We start from the raw sequence: 26464 nt of genomic DNA on the forward strand, positions 1-26464 counted from the left end.
TTTTTAATTTTTCAGGTAAATGTCATTACCATCACATCATCTAATATGTACATTTTAAAGATGAAACGATCAATCAATCATCAATTATGGTTTCACATGAAGTCTATTTTATCTTGAACGTATTAGAATTGTTGAATTTTACTTACAACATGAATTATAGTCGTTTAAGTATCTTTTTTTTTTTTTTTTCACTTGACCCTGGCTTGGAATTTCATTTATTTGAAATAAATGCCATATATCATATTTGTTTTCATCCAGTGGCAATTTAGACTGTCCAACACTGTCAAAAATATCTAATTAATGTAATTTATTGTAATTTATTGTTACACATAATCTATTGGCAAAAATATGCATGGTGATGGTGATGACATTGCAGTTCAGGTAATGACATTTGTTGAGGTGATGACAAATCACTGATCGTAATCTATTGCAATTAAATGTTTATCATTTAGAAACCCAAGTTGAACTGACTTTGTGAAAAAAAAAAACTTATTTCTTTTAAAAAGAGTACTTTAAAGCAACACCAAAGAGTTGTTTGTACCTTAAAATAATGTTTCCAAAATTGTTTCCGTGGTTCATCAACTCGTAAAAGGGTGAACGGCACTTCTGCATTCGCTTCGCGGCCCTCTATCGGTTGTAACCGCACTATGTAAGTTTGCCAGATTGGGTAGCGGTTTTGTAGTTCGATGGAATGAGACATAAGAAACTACAAATTTGACTTGCATGATGTCGCAATACATCGTACTTTCATAAAATCATGCAACATATTCTACCTTGTCTATGGATATCGTTATTTGCAAAGCCGTTCCTGGATAAACAAATAGCGTGCGTGCGACAGAGGAAAAGTTCTTTGGTGTTGCTTTAAATGTATCGGCAAAAATGTCATCAACAACACAGTCGTCATTACCACTATATTTCAAGCTATAATGTGCTGGTAATGACTGTGTTGGTGATGACATTTATACCGAAAAACTACCCTGAGAAGCAAAAATGATCACCATGCAGGTGTAGCTAGCTTTCTACATGTAATGTACACCATTTAAACTGTTAAAGTAATTTTAAAATTTCAGGAATATTCAAAAATACAGAAATACAATGTGTATGGTAATGACACATAATAAGTGTACATGCCCAAAACGAGGGATAAAGAGTAGATTTTCTTATGTTTCTGGACATCAAGGCATCAATCTTTCTGCTTGACACCCATGTATTGCACTGTGATATTAGGTGACCATGGTTACCAAATATTTTTTTGATGAAAAAACAGTAGCAAAGTGCCTTTATGTAGAGTGTGCTGGTAATGATGGCTAAACCATGGGACAGGTAAACATTAAGCAAAATAAAACAGGAAATGCATATATATGCATAATGTGTGCATGCAGTTCATTAGTTTAGATAACATTTAATTCATATGCATGATTTTTTACATTAATTTTTGATAAATAATGTTTGAGATATGCCACAATATGTGAAAACTCTGGTTGCGGACAACACCAAAATACTGATATTGTACCATAAAGCACCAATAAAATGTGTCTAAATCATGAGTAGAAGCAACCATTAAAAAAGTCTAGGCTTGTTTTTCTTTATACTAATTAGTGATCAGGGCTCTACATTGTCGCCCATTTCACTCGCACATACGAGTAAAAATGATGGCGTGCGAGTGCAAAAAAATATTTAGGCGCACTGGTGCGAATGACCCGCACCCATAGACAGTAAAAGAAATGGACGAACAGACTCCGTCGTTTTCAATGGGAGGGCACTGAGTCAAATAGAACGATTTTTCAGTTGGTCCCCCCAGTACTGCGCAGACTCACACTTAACTTCGTGACGTTAGCCATCGAACTGAATCTTGTAACTCATATGATAGATACACAGAAATTCTTCTCACACTTCCTTCGCCTTCAAAGTCATCAAAGTTAAACATTTATTTATGTATTATTATTAATATCATTCTCACCAAGTCGTGTTAATGTTGAAGCTACCATACATGATCATCCTCAAAAACAGTCATGCTAAAACAAAACAAAAAAGTTATAGCCTTGAAGCTAATCTTCTTTCCACTTTTCCGACCTACGGTCAATCCATCGAAAACCTCTGAAATGATTAGTGCCGTTTTTTAAAAAAAAAAATAGGTTTACTTTTTTTAAATTATTATTAGGTTGCCTCTGTGTAATGCTTTACCTTAACATACGGTCGTGTATGCTAGGTTTTGCTCATAGATATATCTATGGGTTTTGCTTATGAGTTACCGTCATAGACAGTAAGGTGGACTGAGCTTCTTATCCAAACAATACGGTTATCTCCCTACGGCGCGAAAGAGAGATTACGTCAAAGCTAGCTTCCCTCCAACCGAACAAGCTAACTATTCTTCTTACGGGTAACCAACGTTACAGACGAGGTAATGGAGTCTGTTTTGCCTTTGTAGTGTTTATGTAGATTACACAGAAGCTACAATATCGGCACAGGATATATGTTATATGAAGTTATGGTATTTAAAAAAAATCCTAGAATGAATGGACTTCTATGGGAGTTAGCAGAGAGGTGGTCCCTCCAGCCTACGTCGATTCTTCTACTTCCGGGAATTCGCCTGCCCCCTTGCCCGCACCCGACCAGTAGCGCGACAATGTGACGTCACAGAAGCGCCGTAACCATAATACTCGAGCGTGGTGGTCGCGACACTAGTTGCAATATTCTCCTGAACAGAGGTGTCGCTGTTGTGAAAAGACTAACTACGTTACACAGCAGAAGAAGCTGCAGTAAGAAACACTAGTAGCTACCTAGCTAGCCTCTGTGATGGTACTTCAGACTTTGGTTGCTACTATTCACAACTACCATCATCATCATCATCTAGTTTCCAAGGTGTGTGCACAGGTAGATAGATATATAGAAGGATAGATAGATAGATAGATAGATAGATAGATGGATGGATATATAGATAGATACTTTAGTCATCCTGAGGGAAATTTTAATAATTTAAACAGTTTAATTAGCTGGCTAGCTAGCTAGCAGCTGGCTGAGTTTGTGTAATTTCCTGAAGTGGAAAGAGATTTTGTTCAGGCCTTAATAGATAGCCATTGTTTGAAAATAAATCGTTTCTATTCTTTCCTCTTAATTCCATGTGTTGAAACTCTCACTGGTAACTTTGTTAACTTATCCAGCAAACTTTTAAAAATTCACAACTGTAACACTGCAACTCTCGCTTGCCCTCGAACTAGTCCATCTTCCTGTTTCCAGCTTGTCGCGCTCGTCTGAAAAAAAATGAGTGGTGCGCTACCTCGCGCTACCTGGCTTCAATCCTGGCGCGCCAGCAAGATCTATGTCATTTTGATGTCACGTTGTCGCGCTACCGGTCGGGTGCGTCGAGTCAGAGCCCGTCTACGGAGAGCCTTGCCACTCCGTATTAAGTCCCATTGTACCGAATTTTGGATGCAGTTCCACCAGAATTCCACTGGGGGCGATCGCCATGAGTGCAGAATGAATGGGAGTCAATGGAGCTAGACGGCTAAAATTGTCTCTTTCACCTGATTGTCGTTGACAAATCTCAGATTTGATTGTAGTTTGTATAACTTCAACATGGGTTATAGGTCAAAAGTTGAATGAACGAGTACTTATGTCCTTTTGATTTCTTACAGGTTGGGTCGTTGTTGCACATAACACGCTAGCATTGTGCTAATGAATGACGCCATTGACACATTTGAAAGGCTTTTAAGAACAATTAAGTGACTTTAAAAAATATAATACTCAACCAAGTGTATTTTCTTTGCCTCCCCTTTCGAATACAATACTCAAATTACTTGAAAAAAAATGATATCCCGAATAAAGTGGATTTTGAGGGGTACAGCTCCATAGACCTCCATGCATTCTGCACTCGTGGACGAGCGCCCTCATGTGGAACCACAGAAGGAACTGCAACCAGTTCAGAAACCGGAAGTTTTCCGAGAGTGGCAGTTCTCCCCTTATTAGACATTCTCTGGTCGAGTATGTAGAAGCCCTTAGACTAGCCAGCCAAATGCAAAGATTGAAGAAATTAGTTCTTCTATCCACCGAAGTCATCGGATATAGGAGGAACAGGATGAGATTCTGAGAATGCAGTGAGAGAAGGAAAGGTAACCTAACATGCCTTTTAGCCCAGTTGACGTATTGGCTGCAATATGCAAAATATAGCTGTAGCAAAGATTGTAAAGGCGGAGCCTTAACAATCTTTGGCTGTAGCAAACAGGCACAAAAGTAGCCTCCTGTAATACTCCCATTTTATTCAAAGGTAGAACGCTAGTGACAACTCCAGGCTTCCACGCATGCTTGTTTGTTTACACCGAATACAAGCTGAAGTGCAAAACGAAAGTAGGTCTAACATTTGCCTATGCCCCCATCAATGCAGATATTTCAAATAAAAAATAAAAGTATTATATATATATATATATATATATATATATCCTTGATTAGCCTATGTTGGGTTTTGTGGATGAGAAAATGGACTGTTTTAGTAGTAGTATTAGGCCAGGGGTGGGCAAACTGCGGCCCGCGGGCCGGATCCGGCCCGCCAAGCATTTCATTTGGTTATCAGGCTGCTCGCTATTTTTTTCCTGCGATAGAGACGACGTTGGTTAGCTTTACTGCAAACTGCTTTTCACTCTCCTTAGAGAACATTATGTCAATGTCAAAACATCATGTTTAATAGAGATAACATCATGTTAAACTAAGTTAACTCTTAGTTATCTCCTTTGCAGCAGATCTAACGTGAACATTATGCGATCCATTTAATTGGGAACGTGTCTGCACTCACAAGAGGGAGAGAGAGCCGCAGGTTCCAGCTGGCTTGTCATTGTTGATAATTGATATATCTCCTTCTTATAAGAAACTTTTAAAAGGAAATCATGAAGGCAACAGTAGTTCCCACTACTGACCATTTAAAACTGTGAGGGCCCAGTACAGCACTAGCCATAGCGGAGCAGGCAGAAGATCATTGAGAAATATAGTCGCAAGCGGCAATGGCGGGCCCGAGCACCTGCGGGCCGCAACCCGTGACATTTCAGAATCCAACAAAGCACCGACGTGGTGCATTTGTAAAATGTACATATTTGATGTGTGTGCTATTTGTTTTTGCATGTTATTTTCTGGCACATTTAATTGCTTGGCCAGGTGGGGGCGCAATGCAAGGCAGGCCAATTGTGTGTCATCATAATCATAATATAAATTAACCTGAGAAATGTCAGATTATTCATTTTAAGTTAAGCAAAGAAAATTTCTGATACACTTTTTGGCCAGATAGTGGCGCTATATTAGGCATTTGAATTACACATGTGAATATCATCACAATAATGATATCCAATATTTTGCAAAGTTTCAGATCAACCAATATAAGCATTACCAATTTCTGGCACATTTTCCTGCTTGGCCAGGTGGTGGCGCTATGCCAGGCAGGTCCATAGGGTCTCTGGATTAGCCTAGAAATCTAGACGCTCCCCTAGCGGCTAATCTAGCAACTCTCTGTTGGCTTGTGAGAGAAATCGAAACTCAATCAGGCCAATGAAATCGTGTATAGAGTCGTTAGGTGGGCTTAACATAATGATTGATGGCAGAGTTGCAACAGTTTGGCTTGAATTCCCTGCTACTTGAAAACAAATAAGATGGATGTTGCTATTGGCGAACAGTGTGACACGAGTTAAGCTTTTATTAAGTTGGCAAACGTTTGAACTAGCCAACTAGCTCTTCTGGTGGGAAACGCATGGGACTCATAGCGCTGCCGCTATCCTATTGCGTGCAGAGGGAATTTGAAAGACAACTGATTATCCCGCCCCTCGGACTGAGCAGTGCGAATGGCGAGTGCACAGACCCTACATTTTAATGTGGGTCTGGCTCGTCAGGCTATCTCTGAATATCATCATAATTATAATATCTATTAACCTGAGACGTTTCAGACCATTCATTCAAAGCATAGAGCATTTCTGGCATATTTCCTGTTTGGCCAGATGGTGGCGCTATGCTAGGCATGTGAATTATATGTGTGAATATCACCACAATAATGATATCTAATATTTTATAAAGTTTCAGATCAATCACTTAAGGCATTGTCCATTTCTGGCACATTTCCTACTTGGCCAGGTGGTGGCGCTGTGCCAGGCAGGCCCATTAGATGTCTGGATATCAACATAATCGTAATATCTATTAACCTGAGAAGTTTCAAACCATTCATTCAATGCACTGTGACTTTATGACACATTTCCTGTTTATATGGTGAATTATTAAAATCGTGACATATTACAACATATCAAAAATCCCTTCGCAATTTAACATCTTGGCATCATATTTGCCAAATTTCACATGAATCTGACAAACTGTCTAGGAGGAGTATGTTAAAATCGATCATGCAACATCAGTGTAATTGCCATTCTTTCTGTTGCCAGGTGGTGGCGCTATGCCAAATATGCATTATGGGCATGTGAATATCATCACTACCATGGTATTCAAAGACCAAGTGAAATTTAAAACATTTCAAGCCATGCATGGTGAATTAAGACACATTTATTGTTTATGTGGAAGGGTATTAAAATTCATAGTTTCGCCATTTCGTCAAATTACAACATATCAAAAAAAGCTTCACAATTTAGAATCAGAAGCATATTGGCATCATGTATACCAACTTTTACATGAATCGGATCAATCGTCTAGGACAGTGGTCCCCAAACTACGGCCCTCGGGCCGGATACGGCCCGCCACCTCATTTTGGGTGGCCCCCCAAAACATGTCTGTGGTATATAGCATCTGGCCCACACGGGAGTATGACATCGTCAAACTATAACCTCTGCAATTTCCCCCATTCATTCTCTATGGCGAGTCTAACAATACACATGTAATACTCTTTTTGTCCACTGGTGGTTGTTTTGGCGTTGTTTCGCGTTTGCCATCGAAAACGGAATGAACCTACCTGCAAACAATGTAAGAGGCCTATGCTGACTGCATCAGTGCTCAAAGTATTCTAAAAGTGTGTCAATCAATTGTTAATAACTAACTACAGTAACTTCTATTCAAGTCATATTTCTGGGACTTTCTGGGATAATAATTATTATAATAATTATTTCTATATTTTATTCACTCTTCAAATGTTCATACAAATTCACAAAGTTCTCATCAGGTGAGGGAAAGTTAGAATGGTAGTCATTTCAGATGTTTTTGCCAGCACTTCATAAAACTCTCATAGTTTGAGAACTTTAAATTATTTGTAGGATATTGCTTGTTCACAACTTGAGCTGTGTATGCAAAGACACAGAGTTCACACATTTTAAATAAAATATACTTTTGGGACTCCCTGCTAATACTTTTGGGAATGCTAAAGTATTTTTATTAGTATTATTTCATTTGAGCTACATTTTACATGGTATGATGGCAATATAAACACAGCTAACAATGGTATTAAATTGCAGTAGCCAATGATTAAATGTAATGGAATATTCAACTAAGGTAGACTGTTGTTGTTCACAGCACTAAGCTATTTATGGTTACTGATATACTCCGAGTCTCTGGCCCTCTCTTAGAGCCAGGCATAGTGAGCTGGCCCTCGGAAGAAAAAGTTTGGGGACCACTGGTCTAGGAGGAGTATGTTAAAATTGATCATGTCCACAATGCAAAAAATCCCAATTACCTCACTTCCTGTGGGCGTGGCTAATGGCATGTTAATACAAAAGTTGATTGTTTTTGGGAGTTACATACACCCACCAAATTTGGTGTGTGTATCTAAAACTATATGCCAACCACAAGTCACAGTGACATAAGGGGGCGCTATGGAGTTCCTGGGCCAAGCCCAGTGCCAAGGCTTTTCCCCTGTGTATTCATGGTACCTCTTGACGTGTGTGCCAAATTTCATGCGTTTTCACTGATGGGAACCTCTTTTAGCATCACAATTCATCACATTTTAGTCCGCACAAAATCCCAAATACCTCACTTCCTGTTGGGCGTGGCTAATGCATTGTACATACAAAAGTTGTTCATCTTGGGGAGATACACGCACCTACCAAATTTGATGTGTCTAGCTGAAAGTATGTGCCAACCACTGCATCAATCACCTAAGAGGGCGCTACTGAGTCCCTGGGCCTTTTTGGTGTGTGTATCTAAAACTATATGCCAACCACAAGTCACAGTGACATAAGGGGGCGCTATGGAGTTCCTGGGCAACGCCCAGTGCCAAGATTTTATCCCTGTCTATTCACTGTACCACTTCAATTTCATGTGTTTTCACCGATGGGAAGCACCTCTTTTGGCATCATGATTCATCACATATTTCATCACATATTACAGTTTTTCTCAGTCGCTTTGGTGCTTTTCTCACATCACTATTAACATTTGCACAGCAGTTAGTGCAATTCTCAAAACAATTAGTGCAAACTGCAAAACCTAGTGGATGACCTGCAAAAGCACGTCACTTGCTCAAAATGGATAGTCCATTCCTCAAAAGCAGGTATTCATGTCAATGAAACTGTCAGTGTCATCAAAATGAGAAGTCTTGACACCATTGTTTATGAACAAGATAGTCAAATGGCTTTGTCATGTTTTCATTATGACAGTTCTCTCAGTGTTTTCCAACGCAAAAAAAGGTCAGAACTCGGTGACACTACCTGAACATGCTCAAGACAGCACTATACAGTACTTGTACAGCCATTTGAAAACTACAGTAAAGTTACACATTGCTGTAGTTAGGTGAGTAAGTGAGTACAAGACACTGAATACGTACATTTTTACTGTATGCTCTTTGCAATTCTACAGCATTGTGACAGAATTTGATAACTAGTTCAACAATTTTGTATGTAATGACTCAAGCAATGAAATGAAGACTATTAGTTTTATTGGGAATGACTATTCAGCATTCATAAGTATAGTTCATTTTGACTGACATGACATAAGCAAATGATAATGTTAAAAAACAGCAGAGAATTGTATGAAAGCAACTGATACATGTCCAAAAGTATTTGCAATTTGTTCAGAGGAAGGAGAAATTGCTACTATGATGTGCACAAATGACTAAATGTTGTGGAGGTTGAACTAATAGTTATGAGAATTTTAATTCTGATCTGAAAAAAGCACCAAAGCGACTGAGAAAAACTGTAGTCTGCACAAAATCCCGAATTACCTCACTTTCTGTTGGGCGTGGGTAATGCATTGTACATATGAAAGTTGTTCATCTCGGGGAGATACAGACACCTACCAAATTTGGTGTGTGTAGCTGAAAGTATATGCCCACCACGGGATCATTCACCTAAGGGGGGCGTAAGGGGGCGCTAGTGAGTCCCTGGGCCATGTCCGGGTTCAAGCTTTTTTACCTAGCTGCTTTGTGTGACACTTGATGTGTGTGTCAAATTCCAAGACTTTTAGACCATGTTAACCACCTCAAAATATATGTCAACCACGGGATCAGTCACTTAAGGGGGCGCTAGTGAGTCCCTGGGCCACGCCCGGGGTCAAGCTCTTGTACGTAACTGCGTTGCGTGACACCTGACGTGTGTGCCAAATTTCAAGAGTTTATCAAGAGATATAAATTAAAATTTCAAGAGTTTATCAAGAGATATAAATTACAAAATATAGCTGCAAGCAGCAATGAGGGGGCCAAGCAGGCAGTTCAGCAGGCCAGATTTGCCATGTCAAAGTCAAAGTCAAAGTCAGCTTTATTGTCAATTTCTTCACATGTTCCAGACATACAAAGAGATCGAAATTACGTTTCTCACTATCCCACGGTGAAGACAAGACATGTTTTACCAATTTAGGTCCACAGACAAACATAACATTAAAGTAAACAAAAAAGTAAGTAAATAAGTAAATAAAAAAGTAAGTAAATAAGTAAATAAGAGGGCACATATAATAATGAAAAAATAAGAGCAGCAAAATGTGGTTGAAATTGTGCATAGACAGTCAATAAAAATACTAGTGCAAATTCAGGCCAATAAAAGGCTTGGGTAGTTCTGTTTGACCTAAGTAAGAAGAAAGTGGCATAGTGGTGCAAGTTATGTAAGAGCAGCAGAAGTGTTGTGTTTTCAGGACAACAACACCAGTTGTAAAGTGTACAAGTGTGCAAGTGTGCAAGTGGAGTAGTGCAGGCGGCCATTTTTGGGTCCAATGTCCAGGATGTTATGTAGCTGAGGGTGGAGGGGGGAGAGGAGGGAGAGAGTTCAGCATCCTTACGGCTTGGTGTATGAAGCTGTTGGTGAGTCTGGTAGTGCGGGAGCGCAGGCTTCTGTACCTCTTCCCAGAGGGCAGTAGATCAAACAGATTGTGAGCGGGGTGACTTGCATCACTCACAATTTTGGTCGCCTTGCGGGTGAGGTGGGTGGTGTAAATGTCCTTCAGGGAGGGGAGTGAAGCACCAATAATCCTTCCAGCTGTGTTCACTATGCGCTGCAGGGCTTTCCTGTTGTATTCAGTGCAGCTTCCGCCCCACACAGCGATACAGCTGGAGAGGATGCTCTCGATGGTGCCTCGGTAGAATGTGGTCATGATGGCTGGTGGAGCACTTGCTCGCCTGAGTTTCCGCAGGAAGTACAGGCGGCGCTGAGCTCTCTTCGCCAGTGATGCAGTGTTGGTGGTCCAGGAGAGGTTGTAACGCCTTGTAACTCAAGGCTGTTGCATCAGACATATAGCATTAAGCTGTCACAGCAAGTTCAATGCCAAACAACCCAAGATTGGCTGAGTTACAAGTTCAAGTTTCACATCAAAACATAGCTGATTTTGTGGGGCTGAACCAGGGCTGAGTGTCGGCGCCCCCTCCCCCAGCCAGCCCACCGCCGCAACCGCCCCTGCCCATCCCACCCCGCCCCACCCTTGCACGCACGCATTAGAATGAACTCGATAGAACTTGCTGTAATCAGTTTCACATCAAAAATAAAAGATCGACTGAGATATGGTCACACTTGCTGTGATTTAAACATAGAGGTCAAAGATTGACGTCATAGGGTCATAGGGTCATGTGTTGAACTCGGCTTGACCCAAGGATTCCAATGATACCTCATTTTGACATTCGGGTCAACGAGTCAAAAGTTACGTCCGTGAACACACGTCCAAATTTGGCCTGTTGGTGGCGCTAGAGCGCTTGAGGTGCCGCCATGAAACTTGGTGAAATTAATTATTTGACTGTCCCGAATCAGTGTGCAAAATTGTATACCTTTTTACCAGACGGTTCTATGGGCTGCCATTGACTTCCATTGCAGAATAATGCACATCAGCAACTACTAATTACAGAGCCCCCTGGAGGTCAAAGGTCACCAAATTTCTTGAGCGTCCTCCCGATGGGGTCTGAGGTACATGTACTAAGTTTGGTTTTGATACATGAAAACGTTGCTGAGATATGAGCTCACTTCCTGTTTGACGGCTTCGCCGTAAATTTCGATAGGCTGTTACAGACTTTTACAATGCTTTTGTCAATTGTTCCAGAAAGCAATGCACTAATAAGGCATGGTCTGAAGATGGTCTCTGCCAATTTTGGTGAGGATCCGCTGAAATTTGTGACCTTTGTGAAATTTGCGAAAACTTGTACGTGTTTTTGATTAAATCCAATATGGCGGCCGAATCAATTACGATGACATCACAAGTTGGCTTGGGTCGGCCTAAGGACCTCCAACAGTATTACCAGACACAACTAGTGCATTTTAATTCTAAGCACAACAGCAGCTACAGGCCAAAAGGCATGTTCCTAAATTACAGCGCCCCCTAGAGGTCAAAGGTCACCAGATTTTTTGAGCGTCCCCCTGATTGGGTCCTGAGTCCATGTACTTAGTTTGGTTATGATATATGAATGGGTTGCTGAGATATGATCTCACTTCCTGTTTGGCGGCTTTGCCGCAAATTTCGATTGGATATTACGGGTGAACGGTTATAGTTCCGAAGACAAAACACTACAACTTTTGTTAGGCTTGGTCTGAAGATCATGATTGTCAAGTTTGGTGACGATTGGACAAAATTTGTGACCTGTGAAGTTTTAGTTTCAATTTCACTAAAATCCAATATGGCGGAAAATCCATAATGGCGGAAAATTACGTCATAGGGTGCGTTTAACTCGGCCTGGTCCAAGGATTCCAATGGTACCTCATTTTCCAAAATCGTGCCAACAGGTCAAAAGTTACGTGCGTGAACGCACGTCCAACTTTGGCCTGTTGGTGGCGCTAGAGCCCTGGAGGTGCCAACATGAAACTTGGTGAAATTAATCATGGGACTGTCCCTAATCAGTGTGCCAAATTTCACAACTTTTCACCAGACGGTTCTATGGGCTGCCATTGACTTCAATGACAGAAGCGTAATAATAATAGGGAAGAAAACATAGAAACACAATGGGTGCCTTCGCAGCTTCGCTGCTTGGCCCCAATTAAAAAAAAAATACCAGATACTTACAACCGGACCCGCGTCACACAGAGCAGGTTGTTTGCGCCATGCCCCTTTTGAGGGGAAAACATTCCCTCAGAACAAGCCAGAGTGAACCGGTAGACATGTACCAACCACACAGCTAAGAACCCCTCCCTGAGTTTCTTTTGCCTACCATGTCCTCAAAAAAAATCCTGACAGAAGAAAATTATGGCTACAAGCCATAAGAAGAGAAGACCGTATGACACTTCTGGTCACTGAGTGGGGTTGTTGCACCACTTCGTACTCGGGAGACTGAAGGGACATGTTTTTATATTAATTGAATTAAGCTTTTGTAGGTATCTTTCACGGTCAACGACCGGCAAAGTGGTTATGTATTGAGTGGTCATATTGATTTGTGGTATTTTTTGTTATTATTTACTCCTGCGATTTCTGTACGAATTACGTTTATTGACCCTAATTTGCGTTGGAGTTAATGAGAGGGGTTGTTTGTTTTCCCCCCGAAAGGGGCAGGAACGTTTGTCACGAGTCAAGTTCCCGGATGTGCCGGTCTAACTTATGGTTGCCTTTGTTAAAGGAACCGTATGTAAAATTGTGGCCAAAACTGGTACTGCAATCACTTTCAAATTACTGTAGAGCAGTGTATCCCCTCCCCCCTGACTCAAGGTTGCCCACCCAGATGCCGAAACACTACTGACTTTGTGATTAGTAGATAGGTAGAGGGTGGTGCATCAGGCCAAAACACAACATGACATGACATGATCAACATCAGTTGAGGGCTGCAACTTCACTTTTTAAATGACAATATCTTGGCCGGACTACTAGACTGTGATATAAGTATTTGAAATGAACATGATTTCTTAATGTCTAGTGACATATCAGGGCCATTTTATGATTAATTGAAATACATGTCTTACATACGGTTCCTTTAATGACAAAGTCAACCGTTGACATCTAGCCTATAGGCCTATTTATAAGACGTTGCCGTTTTAAAATGGTTCTGACTACCAAAATGTAAATTGGTCTTGTGACAAGTTGTTGTGAGGTGGAGTGTTGTTGGCCCAATAGCGGTGTGCGCGTCAAACAGTTGCTGGAACATGTCACGTGTTTAGGATTAGAGTCTCATGCATGCACGATTAACTACAATAAATTAAAAGGGAACACAATGACGACATGCATATTTCTACGAATTAATGTTTGAGATCTTCAAGATTTCATGTTTCATGTGACGAGTGCTAATTTTACACTCTAGGCTACTTTGACTCGAGAACGATTTCATTTCCAAGTTTTCCTAATAGGGCATTGTAGCAGCAATGAGGTTAATCAACTTTTTGATGAAAAATGTCAACACTAAAATCGAATACTACTCCAGATTTTCACCTTCACCGATGTCAATTCAGCAGTTTCTCGATTTCGGTAAGTACATAAACGCGCCCATCCAGCAATAGGCTTTCAGGATACAGCAAAGTTCTAGCCTCGTGTCTCGTGCAGTTTTACTCGAACAGTAGATTCAGTTCAAACGCTAAAGCTGTTAATTCATATCGTAGCCTAGGCTACTATATACATAGCCTACATGTCTCTACGTGATAAGGTAGTTAATGTAACGAGTGGGTGGGAGTGGGAAAAAAATATTTTGAATATCTGACAAGTAGGCTAAACTCAAGCCTCAAGGTCGCCTGGCTCTCTGATTTCACGTATGAGGCACCGGACGAAAACAGAAACCTAATTTGGCACGAGCTCACGTTATTTTAAAGGTGAACTTACCAGCAGGCCTCAGCTAAAAGTGGCTTGAAGCTCGGCAGAAATTATTATTTTCATAATTTGTATGAAATGTTGTAGCCTATCCTTTTTAACACCTGGCGCCGTCTGTATATTGTGCGTCATTCATTTCACATAGGAGTAAGTCCGCATAGCTCTGGAAAAAAATAAATAGCCACCGACATCCAATCAAAAAATAGTATTCGTTGTATCCGGGTAAAATTCCAAAATAGGACATCCCTGCAACCACGTTGCTTACGTGCGCTTGTGTGGGGTTACACGTTTAAGATGTCAAAACTGCACCAATTCGTTTTATTCAGAACTTTGGTAAACCAGCCTATGGCACTTTAACAATGTCTGTAAATCAGGCCTTTCTACGAACACTTGTAACGCTAGGCCTATTAGAGGGAGAGCCAGGGGCGCAGATACCCATTTTTTTTAGGGGTATGCAACAACAATATTGGCGCCCCCGCCAAAAAAAAAAAAAAAAAAAAAACACAAACAACTAAAGCAAAACAAAAGGCCAATAATTTACACTATTACTGTGCATTAGTGTCTATTGAATATGTTTATAAGAAATGCTGCCAATTTGATGTTTAACTTGATGTTATACTTGATAAGTATTGATAAATGGTGCATTGTCACTTTAAAAGAGTCTAAACGGTTCTCATAACGTCCTTTTGCCTATTGTTCACAATGGATAAGGCTGAGAGGAGAGCAGATAGCTAACACGTTCAGAAAAAGTCCTGTTAGCAAATTTGAGGAAAAGTCGGTAAAGGAGCTGTTTCACACAATTTGAGGGTGCTGAATTCAAATATTGTGTTTACCCAGCTCAATTTTGAGTTTTAAGCTTGCTAATTAGCATAATTCACATACTTTTTGGTTTTGCCATCAGATATCATAGGAATTGCAAAAAATAAGGCATTAATATACTCTTTATGTATCATATATGTTGTAGGACAGGACATGAATTACCCCAATGACCCTCAAGTAGCAAGTGAAAATAAGCTAAAATTAAAATATAAATTGAAATGTGCTTGCCTAGTTAAAACATCTCACTGCAGAAAAATGGAAGAATGTGCATGTTTGAGGAGTGCTGAAGAGTGCTATGGAGATTGCATTATTTGCAAAGAATTTAGACAAGATATCCTTTATAGTGCAACAAAAAGAAACATTCTCCAGTGCATCATTACTGCATATGATGCTGAAAGGAAAGTGGACCTAGGACAAATCCTCAGCTATGAACTGATTAATGTCCCTGTACTGTAGTTATTGCAGATAGTGATGGTTATTTGTGAAGTGGAAATAAGTCTATCCTCACAGGTGCTGTCTAGCAACGTGGAATGTCCAGTAGTGATCACTGCAAAAACTGCTCATTCAACACTGGTAATAGATGCTCAAGATCTAGTTACAGTATGTCTTTAGGACACCCATCTGACTACAGCACATTTAAGGGTATGCAGGAAAGTTTGTGAGAAACTTTCGTATTGTTATTTGGTATTTGTTATGTGTGCAAATGATAGCAAAACAGATAATGGTGTATAGGCCTATCTCATTAAGACCTGAGTGGTTGAAACATACTTATTAAATTACACAGGGAGCAAAGAAGACACTTTTTTCCCCTTTGCAACTGTCAAAGAAATCCCATAAACACGGGAAGGCCTAGGGTAGCCTACATCAGATGGCCTAAAGATTAGCAGCATTAAGTGATTTGCATGCAGTAATTTAAACACTGACCTTGATCTAGCCTACTTTGGCTATTTAAAGGTAATTTATTGCCAAAACACCACACAATATAAATGAGCTATAACAAACAATAAAGGACTTAATCACACACAAACTACTATTTTGCTGACTGCAAAAATAATAATTATGTAGAAAGTTTAGAAGTTTAAAACCCAGAATTGACCAAAATGACTCAATACACTTGGAGGAGGCCTGCGTACTTTCTTTTCCAGATATTTTAGGATTTGGATATTGTTTCAGTATTGAGTATCAAGATATTTATGGCAGGCATTGTATCGAAGTCATACTTTTTGATATCGTGACAACACTATGCCAGAGCCACTCTGTTTTCTAGATGTTGAGGATCAGAGGCTCTACCACTAACAAGTGATGCTGCTCAATGGCATATTAGAAGAGCACATTATCAAGCTCTAGTATGAAGGCAAGCACACATGGAGGCAGCCGTGGCCTACTGGTTAGCACTTTGGACTTGTAACCAGAGGGTTGCCGGTTCGAACCCCCGACCAGTAGGCACGGCTGAAGTGCCCTTGAGCAAGACACCTAGCCCCTCACTGCTCCCCGAGCGCCGCTGTTGTTGCAGGCAGCTCACTGCGCCGGGATTAGTGTGTGCTTCACCTCACTGTGTGCTGAGTGTGTTTCACTAATTCACTATATTCTGAGTTGAAGGTTATCTGTGCAACTTGTTATTGTGATAAAATGCATTTAACACCACATGAGTGACACTATGTTAGCAATAAAAATTATGGTTGTGTTTTGATTAGAATTTCCGAGTTTATTACATGTTAACTGTAATCATGTTCCCATTAAATATGTTAATAAACTATAGTATGGCTTTTTTAATGCTCAAACATGTATTTAGAGAGCACTTTTATTTGGTTTTAGTGATTACTTTTGAAATCAACCCAATTTAGGGAAAAATAAGCAAAAAAATCGCTATTTTATGTTAAAATGCTGATTATGCAGCTTAGATCTCAGAATTGAGCTTGGTAAACAAAATATTCAGAATCAGCACCCTCAAATTAGGTAAGAGGGGTGGTTTACCAACTTTTCCTCAAATTTGCCGTCAGAAGTTCTCTTCTGTGAAGCTGCACTCCCTCTATATAGCCTAGGCCTACTTTATGGCAAAATTATGTTTTATTTAGCCTATAAACCAGTGACGGTTCTAGGATTTTTCTGAAACAGGGGCCACAGAGGGGCCACATCATACACTGAGGGGCCAAGAACCGGTCAACATCCATGCACAGAAAAAAAACACTTTCACTGCCAGTTTGCATACATTTAAATAAACAAACACACACACACACACACATACACACACACACACACACACACACACAGCATGTAAGCAACAACTACATCATATTTACACAAATGTTGTTTTCAACAATTATTTTTACAATGGTCTGATTTGGAATGGTCTTTGAAGCCACTATCTTGCTTCCAGTTAGAAAAGCCTGATTCTGACAATGGGGAAATTGGAAGCGAAAAAATTACGGAAGGGGTAGCAAAACACTAAATATGGAATACTCCAACCATTTGAATACTTTTTATCAGAAGTCATTTAGTGGCCTCTTCCTATTTCCATGCTGTATCTTGCGGAATACCTTTAGGAGAGGTTGCACAGAACCATCTGCTCTATAATGGGAAATGTCTGGAGAGAAAGAAAATGACACAAGTTCGAGTAACTTAATTGTTATTAACTTTCATAATCCACTGTCAACTTTTTTACTTTTTGGCAAAATTATGTTTTATTTAGCCTATAAACCAGTGGCGGTTCTAGGATTTTTCTGAGACAGGGGCCACAAAGGGGCCACATCATACACTGAGGGGCCAAGAACTGGTCAACATCCATGCACAGAAAATCCCTTGTTCAGTAAGGTACCATAGAAATTAATAAAGACATAGTGACAGAGAGTTAAGACCTAGCAAATATAGTTAAGACATAGCACACCAAGGCCTTTGAAGGCTTTTGTAAGAAGCTGAATTCAATTACAACTCTTACTTGCTTGCATTAATAGCACTTTTGTTTAGGCTTTCAAAGTGTGTTTATGGAGTGTGATGTCGCTGCCTTTCTAAACAGGTTGGATAAACTTCATTATAGGCCTATAAAAGGAAGCAGCAGTGAACAGTGAATGGCAGCCAGTGTTAAGGCTTCAAAGACACTGTGTGTGAAGTGTAGGCACCACGTTTTAAGGTGCTGCATGAACTTAATAGCTTATCTTAAGTTCTGACTGCTTTCTTTTTTATTTAAAGCATAGTGAATGGAGGGGGTTGTCACCCTACCTGGCCTTGAAAGCTTTTACTTATGCTTTGTACTTTTACTTTCAGTACTTAAGTATGTTTTATAATAGGGCACTTGTCATACTTAAATACTGCAAATAATAGATACTTTAAGACTTTTACTTAAGTGGTATGCTTATAGATTACTTTTACTCGTCATTTTCTGATCAAATAATTGTACTTCTACTCAAGTGTGAGATTTGGATACTTTATACAACACTGAATGAGTGTCACTTTTCAGCAAGTAAAGCCATCCCCACTGCTCTTTCATTCATTCACAAAAAGTGTCTTGATTCAATATGAATGGGTTGTTGTACCATCCAGAACCATTAAGTCAATGTGATTCTGCAGGTCGGGAGAATGCATGTGAGAAGACCTCCTACATGTTCCTGAGGAAGGAGCTCGTTGTCCGATTGGCCAACACCATGCGAGAGGTCACTCTGTTGCCAGAAAATCTGCTCAGTCAACCCTCTCTCAAACATGTGCAGAAGTGGTGAGTAGATGCGACATAGCCAGTGGAGAGACTGTGCAGAAGTGTAGTATATTAGAACTAGAAGTGTAGTATATTAGCATTATCTATTTAACCAGCCTGGTATTCTCCCGCCTAGCTGCCTAAAGCAGAGTTATCGGTGGCACGTGATTAGTAGACGGGCCAAGTGTATCACATCTCCAGCTTTAACAGCAATCTACATGCTGAACATGTACTCGTCCTGTGCCAGCTGTCGGGCCCCCTAGAGGGAAGAAACAGAAGAGTGACCTAGCTCTAAAGGTAGACAAGATGACCGCGGAGTTCAAGCGAATCCAATCTAGCTCTGCTCACCAATTTGCAGCCACCAGCACAGAGTGTACAGGGCAGCAGCGTTCTCGCTGAAACCCCATCAGCCTGGCAGGCTGAGCTACCACCGCCATCATTGTCACCAGCAGTCAAAGCCCAGGGCGAGGACGAACTTTCCATCAGGGCTTCAGAGAGCTTGGTGCTGGGTGAACCTAAGCCACATGAATCTGCCTCTCATGGCTCTCAGACCAGCTCCCAAGCCACAAGTCAGTACAGCGTACAGAGTATTCGACCATCAATAGTTCCTACAGAGTATTTGACCATCAATTCAGCCAGCTTTAAAGGCGGCATTAGCCCGTTTGGGACTGGATGCAGCACCAGCGGCCGTGCCTAGGCAGAATGCCTTCTTTAGAGGTTCCATGCAGCCCTCCACATTGGTAGTGCCACCCTCAGCCCCATATATTGAAAAGCTGCAGAGATGCTGGGTGGTCGACCTGGGCTAGCCTAGCTGCGGGATTTCCCATCTCCCCAGGGACTGCAGGGCACTAGCGGCCATGCAGGACGCATCCACCTATGGTCTTCAGAACATGCCGAACATAGAGCCGTCAATGACAGCCCTGGTTCTATCACCCAATGAAAACTTAACACCTTACGCCAGTTGCCCCGTGCATAGTGACGTGTCAAGGATGACTTAATCGTAAGAAGCTATGACACGGCAGCACATATGGGATGCATTGGGAATTCAATGTCCCACCTGATGCTGGCCCTCGCCCAGACATTGCAAGGGGCAGACCAGACGTCGTCTCAGGAGCTGTGTGACACGTCACTCCAGGCCCTCGCCTACATGTCTAGAGAACTCGGTAGACTGATGGCATATTTAACCCTCGCTAGCCGCCAAATAAGGCTAGCCCACTTCCCACTGGCAGAGCCCGACAGAAGGGTACTTCACTCTCTCCCTGTCCTCCCCGGGGAGTTGTTTGGTCAGGCCGCACAGCAGGCCCTACAGTAGATAGAAGCGCTCAGGTAGTACAGGCAAGACAACAGTTTGCCAGTCTCCGCCAGGTGAGCCAGCTCAGGCACAGGGCTCCAACCTAGTTACCCACAAGGAGTCACAACGCACATATGGCTTTCGTCGCCCCACCACCTCCCGGACTCACGGCTCTGCACAGGACACCCGAACCTAGGCGCGTCGCCTCTCTAGAGACCAGAGGGGGCAGACAGGCAGACGATGACCGCATCACACCGGTGGGCGGCCATTTTTCCAGCCAGCAGCTCGAACGCTGGAAAGTGATAACACCAGACCCCTGGGTGCTGGCAACCCTGTCAAGGGGCTACAGCATCCAATTTCGATGCCGACCACTAAGATTCAGAGGGGTCAAGAACACCATCGTTTGCCACCCAGGGAAGGCCCTAGCCCTGAGACAAGAGATCAACGCTCTCTTAGAAAAAGGGGCCATTACACCAGTCGACAGGCAGACATAGGAAGGTGGGTTTATTCAACATATTTCATAATTCCCAAAAAAGACAGTGGTCTCCGCCCGATTCTAGACCTAAGACCTCTCGATACCCACCTCAAGGTCCTGAAATTCCATATGCTGTGCACTGTGGAAGTTCTCCAGAGCATTCAGGAGAGCGACTGGTTCACAACCATCGACCTGAAGGATGCGTACTTTCATGTCCCAATTGCACCACATCACAGGCAGTTCCTTCGGTTTGCCTTCAAGGGACAGGCGTACCAGTTCTGCGTCCTACCATTTGGCATAGCGCTAGCACCCCGTGTGTTCACCAGGTGTATAGCAGCGGCATTGGGACCATTGCAGGCACAGGGAATACGTATTCTACCCTACCTCGACGATTGGCTGACCTGCTCCCAGTCGGAGGCACAGGCCCGTATAGATGCTGCTGCAGTGGTTGCGCATATCTCAGAGCTGGGGCTCAAGATCAACCACCGGAAGAGCTCTTTGGTACCCAGTCAAGAGACCTTGTTCTTAGGCATGCAATTAGATTCGCGGACAATGAGGGCAACCCCCTCCCAGAGGATGGTTCACAATATCCGCCAGCTGACTGGCCACTCCAGAAGGGGCAGGTCACTAACTCTAAGGACATTCCAACAGTTGGTTGGCATGCTCACTGCTGCCTCTACCCTGGTCCCGCTGGGCCTCTTACCACTACTACCCACTTCAGAGGTGGCTGAACAACCTCCACCTTCATCCGGCACAGCACGGACACAGGCTAGTGAGGGTCACTGCTGCAGATGGCTCCTCTGCCCATAGACGGATGCTTCCCGGGAAGGATGGGGTGTGGCCTGGCAGTGTTGAACAGTCAAAGGCTGCTGGAGTCTGCTGCAGCGGCAGCAGCACATAAATGTGTTAGAACTACAGGCAGTATTGCTCGGCCTACAACACTTCCTCCCGGAAGTGGCAGGCAGACATGTACTGGTGAGGACCGACAATACAACAACGGTGTAGCCTACTACACCAACCGCCAGGGAGACACCAGTGCTTGGGAGTAGCAGCAGCTCTTGCTGTGGGCCCATCAACGCCTTTTGAGTCGGCAGGCTAGTTTGGTTTCCAAAGTTGCTGCGGCTACTGGACGGAGAACCCTGGGGCCTTCTAGTGAGGAAGGACCTGCTGTCACAGCTGGGTGGCCAGATCTGGCACCCGGATCCAGCTCGGCTGCAGCTCTGGGTTTGGCCGCTGAAGTGAACCAGCAGTGGTCAGCAATCCCTACCAACCATCCTGCAGTTCCTTCAGTCACTTTTTGACAGGGGACTTACATCTTCCACCATCAAGCTGTATACAGCTGCCATCTCAGCGCGGCATAGCAGAATTGAGGGGAGGACGGTAGGTTCCCATGCCTTGGTGACCCGTTTCCTGAAAGGCACTCCGGTTGAGACCCCCCCAACACCTCCCACCTCTGGCGGTCATCCAAAACTCTGTGGTTATATGCATAACCCTCGTTAACGCTTCCACAATGCACCTCAGGAAGGCGTCGCAGCCATTTGAGCAGAGGCGGTGCATCAAGATGTTGGGTCATGTTGAATTTTATGCAAATGAAAGCAGTTAACGCGAGGCGACTATGGCGCCAATTAAAGTACATTTTCGGTAAACAAGTTTGCTCCTTTGCTCTAGTCTACTGGTCCTGAACAATAGCCTGCCAGAAATATTTGTTCCACCTGATAATCGTCTTGGTTTAATGAAAATATATTAAGTTATATAGTGGCTAAGCCATTAAGTTTAGAACCGCACCCTATCTAAAAGACCTTGTTGGTAACTTGAACCAAGACAGAAGGTGCTTTGGAGGAACATGTCAGTGATATTTGTGAGTGTTTCAATAAATATATTACAATTCCTTGCAAAACTCCTTGCAATATTGGTTAACAGTATTATGTGTTAAGTAGGCTACCTCCACTTTAGTAGCCTACATTAGCTGGCATTGTGTAATTAGATAAAATAAAATGTTACACCATATATACTGCTCAAAAAAATTAAGGGGACACTTACAGTTTTCCACAATTGTTAAAACACATTTTTTGAAACCTTCCACCCTTTTCTCCATTCTCAAAGTACATTCACAGAATTAAATAGAAAAAAGGGGGTCCAAGGCACTCTTCTTCAAAAATATAAAAAGCCTTTATTTAACTGGCTAAATCATCATAGAACGTTTAAAAACATAGGGAGAAGCAACCCACGCGTAGCGGCACAAGCAGCCTTCTTCAGGGTGTGCTTCACAGACAAACAATTTCCCCTTTTGTAGGCTAATTGGAAACACCTGAGTGATATGGTGAATTACCACATGAAACATGCCAGAACAGTCCACTAGGTGGCTGGCTATAAATGTTCACATACAAAAAAGACAAAAAATGAAGACAAAAATAATCCACTAGGTGGCTATACATCGTAAATATAAGCCTCCAGAGAGAGGACAAGGTATAAAGAAAGAATATTACCAGTTAAGCCTAAGCAAATACATACAGAGAAAAGATGATCACAAAAAAGGACTGAAATCTATTTCTTCATTCAACCCAGGGTAAACTGTGGCCTGTAGATTGTATATGTAGAATGTTTCTCTTTGTAAAAGTAATTTTAATCGGTCACCACCCCGAATGTTCTTTTTAATAGTTTCTAAACCCTCTACCATAAGGCCTTCTGGATTGCAGTTGTGCACATTTTGGAAGTGTTTTGCCATAGGGTAATCCAAATTAGCTTTTCTAATGGCGTTTTTGTGCTCACATACTCTATCTTTAAGGCGTCTCTTGGTTCGACCAATGTAAAAGCATCCACATTTGCATGATAGCCTATATACCACAAACGTAGTGTTGCAATTAATGAATGTTTTTATATTATGCATCTTGTTTGTCTTAAAATCACAGAATTGTTTGCATTCTTTAATGTTGGAACAATGATTGCAAGATCCACATCTGTAGGTACCTTTTAACTGTCAATGAAACCAAGTAACCTGTTTTTTTTAGCAGGGAGATGACTTGGTACTAGCCTATCACGTAGTGTGGGAGCCCTCCTAAAGCTGATTATTGGTGGTGCAGAAATCACTCTCGATGAGATTCCAATTTGAGTGTATTATACTTTTTATAGGATTAGCTAAAGAGCTGTATTTTGTAACAAAATATGCTTGTTTTTTTTTCTTCAGAGGACCACCTTTTCTTTTTCTGGAGTAGCTCTGATCTAGGAATGGACTGAGCTTTCCTATAGGCATTTTGTATAGTTTCTGTGTGGTAGCCCCTTTGTAAAAATCGGTTGGACATTATTTCAGTATCACAAATTTGTCTAAGATGTTGGAACTGGCCAAAAGGCATATTATTTTTAAGCCAATTTGGATGGAAGCTATCTCCTTTCAACATGGTGTTCCTATCTGTAGTTTTACGATATACAGTAGTATGGAGCTTACCATCATTGCCACTAGAAATGGTTAGATCTAAAAATGAGAAATGGTTAGATCTAAAAAATTAATGGTAGTTTTGGTATATTTCTATACACAATTTTACATTCCTGTTATTGTTGTTCAGATGATCATAAAACAGCAACAGTTCTTCATAAGAACCACCCCATATCAAAATAATATCATCAATATACCTCCCCCACCATTTTATCTTGTCACTGTATTTATTTGAATAGACAAAATCCCTCTCCCATAAACCTAAAAACAGGTTAGCATAGTTAGGGGCAAAGCACGCACCCATTTCTTGTACTCCTGAACCTGAATGTCCAAAAGGTCTTGGAAAAGGAAAACATTGTTTTTTAATGTCCATTCGGTGAGCTGGATAATAAATTCAGAGGGAGGCAAAGAGTCTGTAGGCCTATTCTTCAGAAAATGCTGTAGGGCTTTCAGTCCATCGTCATGAGCAATATTAGTGTAAAGAGACTTCACATCTAACGTGACTAAAAACAGTTGTCTGGAACATTCAAATCACTTCAACCTTCAACCTTCAACACATGAGTAGTATCTTGTATGTAGGAAGGAAGCTGTTGAGCCAGCGGCTTAATGTGAAAGTCTATGAATTGCGAGGCTGGCTCTGTAAGAGATCCATTGGACGATATGATAGGTCTGCCAGGAGGAGATACAAGAGACTTATGAACCTTAGGGAGCATGTAGAAGGTGGGTATTCTCAGATGTTGACATAAAAGGAAACTATGTTCCTGTTTTGAAATCCATCCAATGTCCTTAGCTGTGAGCAACAGTTTTTTCAAGCGCTCTTTTGTGTTGTCAATTGGATTGGATAACAGCCGTTGATAATAGTCTTGATTGTTCAATTGCTGTAAGGCTTCTTCAACATATTTGTCTTTGTCCAATATCACGACAGCTCCCCCTTTGTCTGCTGGTTTGATAATTATGGATTTATTCTTTGCCAAGTAATCTATGGCCAGCTTTTGAGTTTTGGTCAAATTTTCTCTTATTTTTTGGTTTGATGATTGGAACAGTCTTTAAATGTCGAAGTCCACCTTTTTTGTAAAAGCAGTCAGCGTCACATTTGAAACTGGAAGCATTAAGTATGATTTCGGTCTAAAGGGAGATCTTTTGGCTGTGTTCTCATTTATCTGATTGTATTGGTGATGCCAAACTTTGAGATGAAGACTGCGGTAGAATCTAAATAGATCCACCTTGGTATTGAACTCATTTGTATGGTAAGTGGGAGAGAAAGAAAGTCCCTTAGACAACACACTAACAAAGTCAGAGTCTAGAGAAAGACTCAAAATTGTTTGTCTGTGAAGCACACCTTGAAGAAGGCTGCTTGTGTCGCTACGCGTGGGTTGCTTCTCCCTATGTTTTTAAAATTTCTATGATGAATTAGCCATTTAAATAAAGGCTTTTTATATTTTTGAAGAAGAGTGCCTTGGACCCCCTTTTTTCTATTTACTACTGGATTCCCGAACCCAAAGAGCACCTTCAAATTTCTGATTGGAACTTCCTGAGCACCCTGGACCTCTTTGTCTATTCAAGATACATTCACAGAATGTCTGACAGTTCTTGCAAAATAAAACACTCGCCTCAAAAGTTTTACTTGTGCTCAGAACCAAACAGTGTCAGAGTACCGATCCAGTGTATGATTGAAGTGTTCCCTAAATTTCTTTGAGCAGTATAATTTAGCCTACTACACGCCCACAAGCGGCAACGGGGAGAGGGCTAGGCGTCTGCAAGCGTATTCACGCTGCAATAATGGACACGTACCGAAGTGTTTACAACTCAACTACCTTGTGACTAGGAAGGTGTCTTAACAGGGCAGTAGCATTAATTTAAAAGGGGTGATAATACAAGTTATTAAACTCACTTTAAACTAATAGTTGAAGGCTTTTGGTAAAAAGTGCATTTATTACGGAAGATCTTATCTATATGTATTACTATTTATTGATTTGTATGTTATTTCATTTAGTCTTTTTATTATTCTATTTTGAACCATGGGTTGCACAGTGCTTCTCAAGTGTGTTTCTGTGTCTTCTTCCCCTCAGGTATATGCAGAGTTTTGAGGAGCTGCTAGAATTTGAAGCCCGAAGCCCAGAGAGTGGTCGTACACTGAATGAGTGTGTGAATTACATATGCATATATATCTTTAATCATGCTTCTGAGGTAATAACACAAATGTACTAAGTAATTTATTAAGGTGGAGTCCGCAATTATAACCATTTATATATATATTTTTTTTAAATAAATTGCTTGTTATGGTCCTCTAGCTGTCCATTCAGAATTTACACTGTGCTTGTAAGCCGTCCTGCTTCTGTAAGAGGTAAACAAAGACAGTGGGTCTGTTCGAAACAGAAGACAGCTGCCTGCTGCCTCCCTCCCTATATAGAGAGCTGTCTCACTAGACATGACTTTGGATTAAATGCATCTTTTAAAAATGAGCGTAGCACTCTAGAATCTTTGGTTAACACTACTGTATGTTATAACGTTAGCAAAGGCTGGGCATTAAACTAAATTAGCTTACGTTACCGTATAAATTAGTTTTACGGCCGGCAGATATATCAGACCAGACGCTATTAATGGTTACAGCAATGGCATAATCAGATAGTAAATTGTTTATTTCTCCTCTCAAATCTGCAAATCTAAGCAAAA

General features: G+C 41.4%; 1 protein-coding gene and 1 long non-coding RNA gene across 3 annotated transcripts in view; one reads left to right on the forward strand and one right to left on the reverse strand.

Annotated features, from left to right (window-relative positions):
• LOC121709050 overlaps positions 1–14308 on the reverse strand; it is a 21468-nt gene extending 7160 nt beyond the window's left edge. The window contains exon 1 of the long non-coding RNA XR_006031828.1: positions 14104–14308. This is a non-coding gene — a long non-coding RNA (uncharacterized LOC121709050). The remainder of the gene's footprint in view (positions 1–14103) is intronic.
• The window catches only part of LOC121709048 (pyruvate dehydrogenase (acetyl-transferring) kinase isozyme 3, mitochondrial-like), a 16807-nt gene continuing 3742 nt past the window's right edge, over positions 13400–26464 (forward strand). For both annotated transcript variants that reach the window (XM_042092079.1, XM_042092081.1), the window contains exons 1-3: positions 13400–13755; positions 18475–18616; positions 25861–25932. In XM_042092079.1, the coding sequence (XP_041948013.1) occupies positions 13653–13755; positions 18475–18616; positions 25861–25932 (317 nt within the window). In that variant the 5' untranslated portion in view covers positions 13400–13652. The remainder of the gene's footprint in view (positions 13756–18474; positions 18617–25860; positions 25933–26464) is intronic.

This window comes from Alosa sapidissima, chromosome 5 (assembly GCF_018492685.1).
Source record: "Alosa sapidissima isolate fAloSap1 chromosome 5, fAloSap1.pri, whole genome shotgun sequence".
Taxonomy (NCBI): Eukaryota; Metazoa; Chordata; class Actinopteri; order Clupeiformes; family Clupeidae; genus Alosa; species Alosa sapidissima.